The sequence below is a fragment of the Larus michahellis genome, chromosome 6 (genome assembly GCF_964199755.1).
Source record: "Larus michahellis chromosome 6, bLarMic1.1, whole genome shotgun sequence".
Taxonomy (NCBI): Eukaryota; Metazoa; Chordata; class Aves; order Charadriiformes; family Laridae; genus Larus; species Larus michahellis.
In genome coordinates, this window is record NC_133901.1 from 62,296,237 (window position 1) to 62,308,981 (window position 12,745).

At 40.7% G+C, this 12,745-nt stretch overlaps 1 protein-coding gene across 27 annotated transcripts in view; it reads left to right on the plus strand.

Annotated features, from left to right (window-relative positions):
- Nucleotides 1-12,745, plus strand: part of RBM20 (RNA binding motif protein 20) — a 109,592-nt gene that overhangs the window by 35,718 nt on the left and 61,129 nt on the right. Inside the window, exon 1 of one of the 27 annotated variants that reach the window (XM_074592417.1) lies at nucleotides 6,576-6,691. The exons of 25 other annotated variants lie outside the window; for them this stretch is intronic. In XM_074592417.1, the coding sequence (XP_074448518.1) occupies nucleotides 6,681-6,691 (11 nt within the window). In that variant the 5' untranslated portion in view covers nucleotides 6,576-6,680. Of the gene's footprint in view, nucleotides 1-6,575; nucleotides 6,692-12,745 lie in introns of those variants that run through there. One more of the 27 variants, XM_074592415.1, reaches the window with a different exon arrangement.

A 12,745-nucleotide genomic window follows, 5' to 3' on the forward strand; every position in this document is an offset into this window, starting at 1 on the left:
TCATTTACATAACTTACCTATCAGTAGCACTTCCCATATTGTCAAATGTGTGTGTTTATATATGTGCCTGCTGAAAGGATCGGGTTCAAAGGATAAAGTCTGGCAGTGATGTGGATGCAATCTGACCTTGTAGAAAGGTAAGTTCCGCCTCCTTGGCTGTACTGCTTTTCATAAAAGAAAAAGCAAATGCCTACATTAGCCATTTCTTCTTCCATTACACAGGCTATGCAGGGCTTTTTCTTGTAAGAAAAAGGATTAAATCTGGTTATATCCCTTGACTTTTGACAACAATCTGTTTTGGTTTTTTTGTTCATAAGCATCTTCTGTTGTTAAAGACTTGATTCATGATTAGGATAAACAGCTGGAATAACAAGGATTTGGGTCACTGTTGATAGTCCGCGATATCCGTAAGTGTGGCTTTTCACCAGGCTTCATGCCATATTAATCACAAAGTTTGAGTGCAGTAGTGGGACCTGTCTCCTTGCTGTCAGTCCCCACAGCCTGTGTGCTGGACGTATCAGCACAATGCCACTGGCAGATGCAAGAGTTGCAGTAAAAATGCACAGTTATGGTTTAAATGAAAAAGCTGTGGGAAAGGGAACACATTAATCCATTGCGGCTGTTTTTTCTTTTAAGTAGCCCTCTGTAATGAATTGCAAGCTTTTCCTGGACTTATCCTTTATATTTCTAGATTCCTTTCTTGAGTGGGGGATGGAGTGGAATAGAAATTGAACTGAAGCAAAAAAAAATAAAATTAAAAGACAGAAGCAACTAAAAATTAAATTAGGTCGTGCATGTGAAGAGAAATCCTCTCCCATATGGTCTCTTTCATGAACACGCTTCAGGAAATCCTGGTCTAGCAGAACATAAAATATGCACTATGCATATGAGTCCATTGTTTGTTTAGGTCGTGGTGTAGAGGTGATGTTTAGGAAGTGCTTTAAAGCCAGAAAAAAATGGATCCTGGAATTTGGGAAGAGCTAAGCTTGATGTGTGATTGGGTATGGGCTTGCTCTTCGAATATATACTAAATATTTGGTCATTTAACTCTTTGGGTTTGAGGTACATTCTTCCTACATAATCAGGAATTTAATGTCTGATCCTCTTTGTTTGATTTTTGCAATTTTAAGAACATTTCATGTATATTTACTCTGGCCAAAAAGGAGAGGATGTTGAATATTTTACAATTATTTTTTTTTTTAATTCAAAACTATTAATATGATTTTGAAAATCCTTGTTTCTCAGATGCCTGTTTTTCATTTTATGTCATCATTTTGCTATTTTTCCAGTTGTTACAATTTTTATATTCTACAAGGACTAGATATCCTAAGAAGGCAATCTCCTGTGCCATACAGATGTGGAGAAAAATCATGTCTTTTTTCTCTCCCCTTTCCCCTTCTCCCTTAGTTGTCAATCACTTTAGAGGTGCATGAGAACTTTATTCCTTACTTTTAAAAATACTGTGTCCCCTGCCCAGTGTGGCAGTGATGCAGGATGACTGCTGTTCCAGTGCAGTGTCACATACAGCTGTGTAGCGTCCCCATGGGGTTACGAGGGAGGGGTTTCAGTTCCTGCTCTCTGCAGACACCACAGCTGTTGTTGCGGTATGTGGCACAGCTAATTTGCCTGTTTGATGTTGATGTGGGTGTTGCTGCATGGGCTGGTGACAAGTGGCTGTGCACTGATGACATGGGTAGCAGGAATCTAAACTTTCTCTCCAGAAGTGCTGTTAAAATTGAATAAAAAGCCTGCTCAAAGATGGGGTAGAAGCAACAGAGCCTGCACACAAAGCTGAGCGCGGAGGTGGGCGCTGATCCAAGCCTAATGTATCTGCAAGCTGTGCCAGTTGCTTTTGGTCCTTGTTGGGACAGATGAAGCCATGGCAGAGCTCTGTGTTTTTACATCTAGACCCATTTCTTGCGCTCAAGCCAGTTTATTTTGAGCTGGCTTGAAAAAGCTCTATGCTGCACCATAGTGGGTGATGTATGCGAAGTCATATATTTTAGTGGTATCAGTTGCAAATTACTCTTCTGTCACATGGAAACCTTACAGGGGAAAAAAGATAAATAAAAGTAAATAGTGTAAAACTCTAGCTAAACTGTTGCTGGCTCTTAAATATTGGTCTCTTGCTTTCCAGAAATTTTGTGGAAGCTGGAAATAGTCTAGGAAAAGGTGGCCAGCTAAGGACACTTGGCTGACTTAAGTCATGGCTTATGTGGGTTCTGTTGTGTCAGTAATTTCATATCCTCCTAAGAGCTTGTTGATCTTCTTACAAGGGTTTGATGTGAACAAAGTCAGGGCAGAAGCTGATGCAAAATATGTATTACGCAGCCAAGTCATGCACAGCGAAATGGGTAAACCCACATGCATTTGTCCTGCAGGCGCCTGCTCATGGGTTAAGTGGTTTTTTTTGTCAGGTCTGTCGTGCTACTTATATATGCGTGATTGGTTTTGTTCACCTTCTGGTGGCTTTCCACCATTGAAAAATACATTGAAAAAGGGCAAATATTGTCTTAACAAGCTAATGCTCAGAAAACCTGTAGCAGAGATGGTGTTTTCCCTTTCTTCTTGTCTTTTTTTTTTTTATTTTAATGTCACTGAAGTACATTGTGAGCAGAATAACGTCAAGTTCAACACTCAAAGCAGGTTTTGTCCTTAGAGAAAAATGCCTCCCAGAGGAAAAATGCGCTGGCTAGCACTAGCTCTAATGCGGATGGGGCACCTAGTTCCCTCGTGAAGGAGAAATTGTAGCCATGTAAACAGGAGGAAATGCAGATGTTTTCCTTGTTCAGATCCGCTCCTCAGATAACGCTGTACTGTGCACCATGTGTGCACCGTGCCATGTAGATCCTACAATTCTCAGAGGAGCTTTTTTTAAACATAACGCTGCAGCATTCCAGAGCTGTGGCGACACAGATGCCCATCACAGCATTTCTCCTTCATGCGTCTTTTCTGGTGCTTTACCCGTGCCAGATACATAAGTATTTTGGGAATGAAGCTTTTCCAGACTAATTTTCCCTGCTGCTTATTTTCTCATGTAGATTTTATTCCTTTTTCTTGTGTGAGTTGTATTTGTTCATTGTTAGATAAGAGGTGCAATTTCTTGCTAGCAACCGAGGGACTGCCATCTGAAGTTTGATTAATGTTTGTGCAACTTTCTGCCCCCGTGCATTTTGAGATACAAAATGTGAAGCTCTTCTACTTCACAAGCTGATGAGTTACTTCTTGAGTGTTTAATTGTTCTGTTGCTTGTTGAAGCGAGATAGCCCAGATGCTTCCCCCCTACCAGAATAAGGGAGAAGTTTTCTTGACGTCAAGAAAAGAGACTCTTGTTTCTCTCAAGAAAAAAGCCTAATGTTTTGGTGGAGCAGTAAACCTTGATTCTGGCCTTTTGGCAGAGTGCTTTGCAAGCAGCGTACCTCATGGAAATGTCAGCTGTCATACCCGGAGATTGAGAGAAAAGATAATACCGTGTTTCTGAGACTATTTCAGCATAAAGGGAACAACTTCATCAGCTGGGGGAAAAAATCCTCATTCTGTTGAATTTTGGAAAATTAGCTTCAACTTAATTACTTAAAAACATTTTAAAGTACCTTTTGTTGCATCAGGCGAAGACAATATAGCAATTTTACACCAGCTGTCTTTTTGATAAATGTCCCTACATAGACCAGCAGAGGCTGTGACATTCCTATTACCCCCTCTTGATAATCTGAAAATCTTCTGTGATGGAGCATCTGCTCCAGGGCAGTAACATAGGAACGTCAGATAAATTCTGGGTTTCATTCCCTGGTGGATACACTAGCCAGCATGTACGGCAAGTCTGTGTGCGAAAAAGAGTTTACACCAAAACCTCATGGGACATCTTCCCTAGGAATCAGAAAATTAGCAATATATTAATGGCAATGCAGAAAGATATTGATGTCTGGAAGAAATGGGACTGACTCATGACATGATTACATTATCTAAGGAAATCTTATATTAATCTTCAGAAAGAGTATCGTAAGCCTACTGCTTAATCCCTGTATATTGTACCAGAGCCCAAGGTCCGCTGCACTTGAGCTGGAGAACTCCATTCCACTGGGTGTTCAGTTTTCTGAACAGTGGCTTTTCTTGGGCTGTCCTGAAATTTGGGGCTTCATTGCATGAGAGGTTTAACTTTCTACGTTTGGGGATCTTATGCTGTTGCATTTCCCAAAATGCAGCATCCCTCCACCATAGAAGCTTTTATTTCAGCAGATTTTACTGTTTTTTTTTTATATGAAGATGCGGGAATAGTACTGTTGTTCTGATCACACTCCAAAAGCAGCAGGATCTCTGCATATGCACCTGCATAGTGTGGGACCTCCTTCATCTTTACCAGAGCAAAACCAAAGGCTTGAAAATGAATTTGGGGGACAACAGAGGCAGGAATCTGATGTACAGGAGATACCTGTGCAAAGATCATACTGACAAAAGGGCTTTTAGTCTCTCAGACATCAGGAGAGCTGGGTAGTCCAAGGAGACATACAACAGCCAGTTGAACATCATTTTTAACCAGCCAGTTTCAGTTCTTTACTATTGGTCTTGTTGATGTGTTTTAGCATGTTCATCAGAGGGCTGTAAAGCTTTTAGCCTTCCTCTGAAGAATTGACCGTTGTTGACAAATGTGAAAGAAGATTTTTTCCATCAGTAAGTGAATGTTCGTTGTAATGAATGAGATTCATTATGCTGATTAAGTAGTAGTTGCACTGATCAGTAAGTTCTAACAAAATTAGCACAAAGTGCCCTTTTTTCCCCCCTTGATGAATGTGATCTCTGAAAGCATGTTACCACTCAATCTCTTATGAGTTACTTCTGCTTTTTTGTAAAGACATACCTCAAGGCGTCAGTGACATCTTGCTCTTGTTCACTGCTCCTGTGCTGTGTTAGTGTTCAGAAGCTCTCCAGAGCCCATGGCATTGCTCTTCAGCCGGTTGTTCAAGCGTGCTGGAATGCAAAGTGACCTTCGCTCTTAACTAATGCTATGGAGATCAGCGAAATGTAGCAGAATATCCCAGCAGAAAATCTGGCATCCTTAATTTCAATTACATGTATTTTTCTAAATCACTTGTGCAACCAGGCTGAACTCTGGGCTCCATGTGGCTCAACAGTGTAAGTTTATTCCAGAATTATGAACAAATCTTATTTTTCAAAGTTTCCTTCAGTTCAAGCTGGGTTGACAGGAACCTGGATTTTGAAGATATTTAACTGTATCAATAAGCAATTGACTACAACAGCCCAAAACTTAATTAACTTAAAATGTTTTTTAATAAACTTCAGACCTGGCACAAGACCTCCATAGCACAAAAGTATGTGAGAATGATGCATAATTATGCTGTTGCACAATCCGAAGTGCTTGCTATAATCTTCATAGAGAACTTCATAGAGAACTATAATCTTCATAGAAGAGGGAGACAGTAAGCTGCTATAATGTATTTATTGTCCTAGCTACTCATACGTGCAAACATCACATTATTTTAAGAGTTGCATTTGTATGTGAATATATGTAATAAATAATTTCTCCCACGTTCCATTCCAGGAGAAGATTATTCTAATATGCTGGATTTGGCACAGAACATGGAATCATTTAGAAGATAAAGCCAGTGCAGAATGTGTCAGCTTGCTTTTTTAAGCAGTGTCCCGTTATGAAAAAACACAGCCTATACTGTGCCATCTGAGCTAATGGGCTTTTTGCTTGCAAGCATTTCAGATATAAAATTTCTGACTGGTCATTTTTTCCTCTCAAATGATCCAAGGGGGAGCTTCCTTCTTGAAAGAGGCACTGCCTCTCTATCCATCGCTGCACGGCAGCTGAGATCTTTGAGTTGCTTTGGACCTTTTTCTCAGGAGGATGAGGTTGGAGGAGCTCTCTGCAGAGAAGCTGCAGTTCTGGATGGCTTCAGAAGCACGTGCCTGTGTTCCCAGGGCATCTGGGCATCCAGCTGCAGAGCCAGGAGCTGAGCCGGTGCTTCAGATTCCTGCTTCCACAAATGCGAGATTCAGTCATGCGTTGCCCAGCCCTTTGCTGAGGAGTCAGCAGACCAGCCCTGATAGCCCCACCCGCAGCCAGCTCTTGCAGGGCTTGCCAGATTTGCTGCTTGGTGGTGGAGAACCGGAAACTGAACCTTGGAGACTGAAGCCTACAGTAGTCTGGCAGGAAACCCCAGGAGACCCACGAGCGTTGTCATGCCCAGTAATTTTGCACAGAATATTTTGATTGCAAATGAATTAAGGACTCAGAGGTCACAGACAACACTTTTAAAGGCATGAGCGTGTGATTAAAAGACTTGATTATTTTCCATGGAAATAAATAGAAATCTTTCTTTTGGCTTCAGCGAGTTTTGGAATAACATCAGGACAGTTGTTTTTAATTGCCCTGAGTATCCTAAGGAATGAAGTTGAGGAAGTCATGGCAATTATTTACATAGTAGATACTAATTCACTTTATAAAATTATTTACAATAGTATTCATCTAAGCATGACAAGTGATACAGGCTAAGGTTGGCTTCTCTGGACATTAAATGCTGAACAATTGCATCCACCCAAATAGTAAATGAGAATTCATCAAGAATAGCTTACATGGTGAGCTGGAGTTCATTAGGAACAAGGTGACCGTTCTGTTTTGGAACTCAGGTTTCAGATTTGTTTTCTGTGCTTAGAGAATGGATTCCAGGTGAGGCTCTGTACCCGGTTTAGATGCAAGATGATCTTGCTTTATTTAACATGAATTCGTTATGAAGAGAAGAAAACCAGGAATCTAACTGTTTTGTCTTCAGAAGCTCAAATTCTGTTCATTAGGCTTATGAAGAAAAGACCAAAGTTGTTTTTTTTTTTCTTGTGGTAATTTGTCGTAGAGAAATGTTGCATTGTTCCCAATCCAAGCAATCCAAAATCCAAATTATAACCTTCATGTGTCTTTATTTGTTGGCCATCAACTTTATCTATTGACTGTAAAGGGAACTAAGGGTGACTATGAATCTAGGCTGCTTGTATTTGTAGTGTGGTGGGCAAATACAAGAATGCAGTATTTCCAGGGAGAATTACCTTGATTTGAAAAAACATGCAATTCCTTCCTCCATCCTTTGTATTTTTATTAGAATTGAATCATAGAGCAGCTTTTCTGGGCTGAAATGCAGTCACAGTTTAATAGAGAAAAAAAGACCCACCAGAGAGCAATTTAGCCCTGACCCTGTAAATCACTACCTGTGATCAAATTCTTGTGTTTGCCCAAACCTGTTGAATTAAGATCTTGTTCCCCTTTGCACCTTCCCTCAGCCTCCTACCCAAGGCAGTCAGCAAGGGAGAGGTGGGCCAGGAGACGTTTTTAGGAAGTTCTTAATGAGTTTGCAGTAGGGACATAGAGAGATGATGACAGGCAGCAGGAAACTAATACAAGCATAACAGGTAATAACGGTAGTAGAGGAGATATTTGAAAATACTGTGCAAAATAAATGGCTTTGCATTTCGTATCTGAATATTTCACAGGGATTTGCAATTACCTGCAGGGTTAATTTGAGGTGAAATAATACTGAAACTGGTAACATGTGAAGTGGTAGATATTCAGTAACACATCCAGTTCTCAGATCTCGGTTCTTGACTTCTTTCTGCTACCTTCTGCAGATGAGCTTTTTTTGTTTTTCAGATAATTTATCTGCTGTCTCTGGGAGGTTTCCTGGGGGGTTTTGGCTCTGCGTGTCTAATTGGCACTTCCCACTTGAAGACCTGAGCAGCATGGAAAGCTTGTAGATCTGAGGTCAGCAATTCCCCTGTATGTTCCTGTAGGCACAAGGATTAAAAGACATACTTTAGAGACACTACAAAGGTCACTGCAGCAGTGTTTGCTCAGGAGCTTTATGACTGATAGAGAAGGGTTAAATTTATTTGCCTGTTGGAGAGTAATAAACAGTTGTCACTGATAATAAATTATTTAAACTGCAGGTGGTCTTTGGTAATGACAAATGCAGACTTTATGACCTATGTTCAAGCTAGTAAACACTTTGGTGCATATCTGTGCTAGCTGGGCTAAAAATAGCCCCTAACCACAGTGAAATCTACTTCAAGGATTTCTGTACTTAAATAACATTTGTGTTTTACTGTCTGCACCGCAAGACAGAATGACTAAGAGGGAAAGATCAAAATAGGTAAAATCATTATGGAAAATAAGAAAAGTCTAGGAGAGGAGTGATTACAGCAGCTGTGTATGAAGGCTGATGGGTAACACTATAAAGATTTGTTTATATTTGTATCTTAAAAGTATGGCAGTGCTAGAAGCAAGGAAGCAATTTCTCTGTAACATCTGTAAAATCTCAATCAGCAAGACTGCCATTTGCTTTAAATTGTTTCTCACTGTTTAGATTATTTTTATGCTGCAGGATAATTTTTTTTATGTGATCATCATTCCAATTAACTATTAGAAATCTCAGAACTTCTGCATATGGTTATTAGTTGTAGCTGCAAGACAGAGAAATGCAACAAGCCTTAGTATAGGCAAGCAGTCCTCATTTCCTGGGAAGTTTCTCAAAGTTGGAGTTATCTGCCTTCTGCATTGTTTCAAGCCATATCTAGAAAAGCTTGAATGAGCAATGAACACCTTTGCTTCAGAGCACTGTTTATTTAACCTGTGGCGGGCTTACTTGAAGTCGTGTGGGTACACCTCCTGTTAGTTAAGCATGCATGGTAACTCGATTTGTTTAAGAAAATAATGGTGTCATGGTCCTGCTTATGGTGGATTCACTTAATTTCTGTGCTTCCCCTCTCTTTGCTCACCTGTAAAACATACATTACACTCTATAGTTGACAATCCCAAACTTTAAAACATAATTAAGCAAAATTACTAAAGCACCTTGAAATTCTTGAATAAAGAAAAGACTTTGCAGATGATTGAAATACCAAGGGTTCATTTTGGGGAGGCAAGACCAGCAATACGGATCTTTAATGTGGGAAATCCAGATTGAGGTGATTATTCGATCTCTTATGATGTTGCAAGACAGAGAGGAGCAGGACAGCAAGAAGTTAGTTCTGTGTACATCTTCATAGTACCTACCAGTTTTGCTGCGGCTGCTGGGCACTGAGGGAAGATGAAGTATTTTGCCTGGAATCTATTTTATTATTTCACTGGAAAGTACTATCTCCATGCAAGCAAGGATGTTTGCGGAAGGGGTGGGCTCCAGTTGCATCTTTCTTCAGCAACACACTGAGGCTGTTGCTCATCCCATGGTGGGAGTGGGAAAGAAGAAAGAAAGATTCTAAAACTCAGCATGGGGAAGTGCTGAGACTATTTCCGAACAGCACACTGAAGTGTTTGACCTAACAGACAGGTATGTCTACTCGCAGCTCCTTATTCTGAAGGCTCTCTAGCTTCTAGACTGACACTGTGCTCATTCCCGTGCTCAGAAGTGCATCCATGCCATGAACGGTATAGGATGCCAATAGTTGTTGCCAGGTGTGTGGTCCAATGCCCTGTGGATCTCAGTAATCCACGCCTGCCTTTATCCGCGGAGCTAAATCATTATATTATAAAAGCAGAAGACAGAATAAATGTTAGTTTGTATAGAGTTAATTTAATTTAATTTAATTCGGGTCACATATGCTTCACTATGCCTTGTTCTGAAAGCATGTATGCACATCTGCTCCAACAAGGACTTGAAAGACAGGTTGCGGGAATAAAATCATTCCTGTGCTTTTATCTCTGCAGGGTCAGGCTCTAGGTGTTGAACTATTCACAAATAGGTTTAAAATAACCCAAAGGTAAGAGGGGAGGTATACTGTTTCAATTCTAAGGTTGGATCGAGAGAATTTTTGATAAGGGTTACTTATACTAAATTACAGCGCTCAGCATAATTTCTCTTCCTGTAACTACTTTGAATAGGGGAATGGAGAGAAAGAAAAAGGTTCCTTACATTCTTTCTTGGATTTATGCTTTTTTCAGTGTACCAAATTAGCTTCTTTGCTATGCTCTGCAGCTTGTAACAATCACCTGCTGCCCTTCTTGTGGGAATGTGCAATCCAGTTCTGCTAGGTCTGTCTTGACTTCTGGGAAGCTAAAAACAGCTTGCCCATCCACACATAAATGTTACACGCTGTGAATTGCCCAGAGGCAAGTGAATCCCTTTTTGCATCTGTTTCTGTGAAAGGTTTGATGTTCCAGGTTATTTATATCCTGCAGTTTTTGCCAAATATATGATGTAATTTCCTAACTTGCAGTCTCATGACTACTTGCTGATGGTATTCCATTTCACAAATAGCATGAATGAAATACAAACTTCATACACCTAAAAGAAAACTTGTCTCGTCTGCTTCTCCCACCTGTTGTCTCTGTACCCATAGACGATGCTGCTGCCATTGCAGACTTTAGAGATCATGTGGTGAACTGCTCCTCCAAGGACAGTTCTTGTAAATATCAGGCTGTAAGAAATAAAAAATACCTTTTCTATTTTGTGCTTATATATATGTTGTAGATTCAGGGTTTGGTTACATCCCAAGACGCTGGCGTACATAATTTTATCCATTTCCATATGTATTTCTCTTTGTCCAATGGCCTCGCGTTTCTTGAATTGGTGGGGTCAGGCAATTTTAAATCCACTGCCCTTGTAAAAACAATAATTTTATGGTTTATAGCTGTGTGGCGTGTGCACAGTAGGCTAAGCTGATTGGTAACACCAGGGTTTCCCGTGAAGCTGGTGGGATTGACAGCCACAGCTTGATGATGAAGACAGATGGAAATCTGCTGTGTCTGCAGGCGGTCATGCCCAGCAGGTTTTAAGGCTGCAGCTATGTGAACACCAGTCACACAGCGAAGTCAAGGCCCCACGCCCCTGGTCCCTGGAACCGGTGGGATAGGGAGGAATGAAAACAGCTTTCCTTAAATGCCTGTTATTGTTAGGCTTCCTGGCTTGCCGCTCTGGAGAGCTAATGTAAGATGCTGATATTAAGACAAGCCGCAATTAGTGCAGCAATCGCATTGAGGTGAGGCGCAAAGTCTAGTTATATTTCTCCTTCTTTCTCCAGGCAAGATCTAACCTACATCTACTTCACTTCTCTTGTTGATGTGTTTGCCAAGTACGTGTCAGGAAAAATTGCTGTTGTTTGACATTTCTTGTCTGGGACGATTGTTACCTCCTCCCATGAGCTGGACCAGGGCAGGCGGCAGCGGGGGTTAGTCAGGGGTTGTATGTGGTGGTGTATTGTGGTTGTCTCTTTTGAGGCACTGGGACCTGAATGCCACTTTTAATCAACATGAAGAAAGTTTCCCTTATTCCTCTATGTCTTTTAAGACTGATAACCAGAAGTGACACTTTTTCTCCAGCCAAGAATAGGAAAAATTTTTTCATACCCATCTCTCATCTGCAAGAAAATATTTAAAATATGTTCAAGATGTCTCTAGGTGTGTCTGAGGTATTGTTCTTCTTAGTTCTGATCTATAACCAAAAGGTCAGGAGAAAGGAAGAAAAATATGCATCAGTTTATAAACTGTTTCCTTATAAGCCAACAAAATTAATCCTGATAGTAGAGCAGGAGCACAACTTTGGGCACGTTCCAGGCAGCTGCAGAGCTCTCTGTGTGCAGCACCCTGTACCTCAGAAGCTGGAAAGCAAAGCCTGTCTGGACGTTATAAGAAGCCAATAGGAAGGCAATGAATTAACATCTGATTTATGAGACTGTGTGCTATCACAAAGTCAAACATACAAACTGAGTTCAGCTTGCTGTGAACAAATTGATCCCCTTTTGCAAAAGATGTGAGAGAGAAATTGCTCACAGAGCACTGATGGGCTGTGGAATACCAGCAGGAGGGAACTGATATTCTCAGTGATTTTAAGAAATGTGTATTGCTCAAACCTTGGGGAACTATTTGTGTGACAAGGGTCATAAAACTCATGGGATACTTCAACGGCTGAACCAGTGCCAAGTCAGGTTATCTCGACTGAACAGTGGCTTTTAGCACTAGAGGCAACTCTTGCAAGGAAGCTCACCCAGCCCTGATGGAGGCAAATGTACATCTGCCTAGGCTAGGGCTCTGTCATCATGCTTTCTGGTCCTTGCCTTGCTATATGGTGCCCATTCATTCCTCTTGCTTTCAATTGCACTGCTTGTTCATGTGTGTCTGGTGCAATGCAGTTTGCTATGGGTTATACTCTGTAACTTCCCTCTCTGCTCAGGTGGTCCTCCATACTCTTAGGAAGGACGAGCATAAAAAAAGAAACAATGCTGTATGTTACAGTATTAAAGAATTGAGAAGTAACTCATATCCACTGAGTTTTGACTGCATAAGGATTAATTTGATAGCCAAGTTCTGGAAAAGAATCTGTTAAATAAAACCAGAGACCGGTGGGAACTAATCGGCTATATGGCAATGTGTGGGAGGAGAAAGAAAACAGATATTGAATATTTAAAAATGGGCCATTCAATATACTAGAGATCTGATGCAGCCAATAGTAGCACACTTAACATTGCTAAAAACAGATAATAATCTTTTAATACAAAAAACACAGCACACAACATCAGCTGAATCCATTTCAGACGTCACAAACAGGGATGCAGATGAATTGATCAAGGGAGTGAGATTTGGTGGTTGCCTAGGGACCAGTGAACATGACCTACTTCCCGTCGAAGAGGCATATGCTGTTTTGTACGGCTAACACGCTGATTTGGTGTTTCGGAAAGGTTGAATTTCATAACTCTGGGGAAAATCTTAGAGCAAAGTTGATTGAGAAGAAAAAATTAGAAGTGT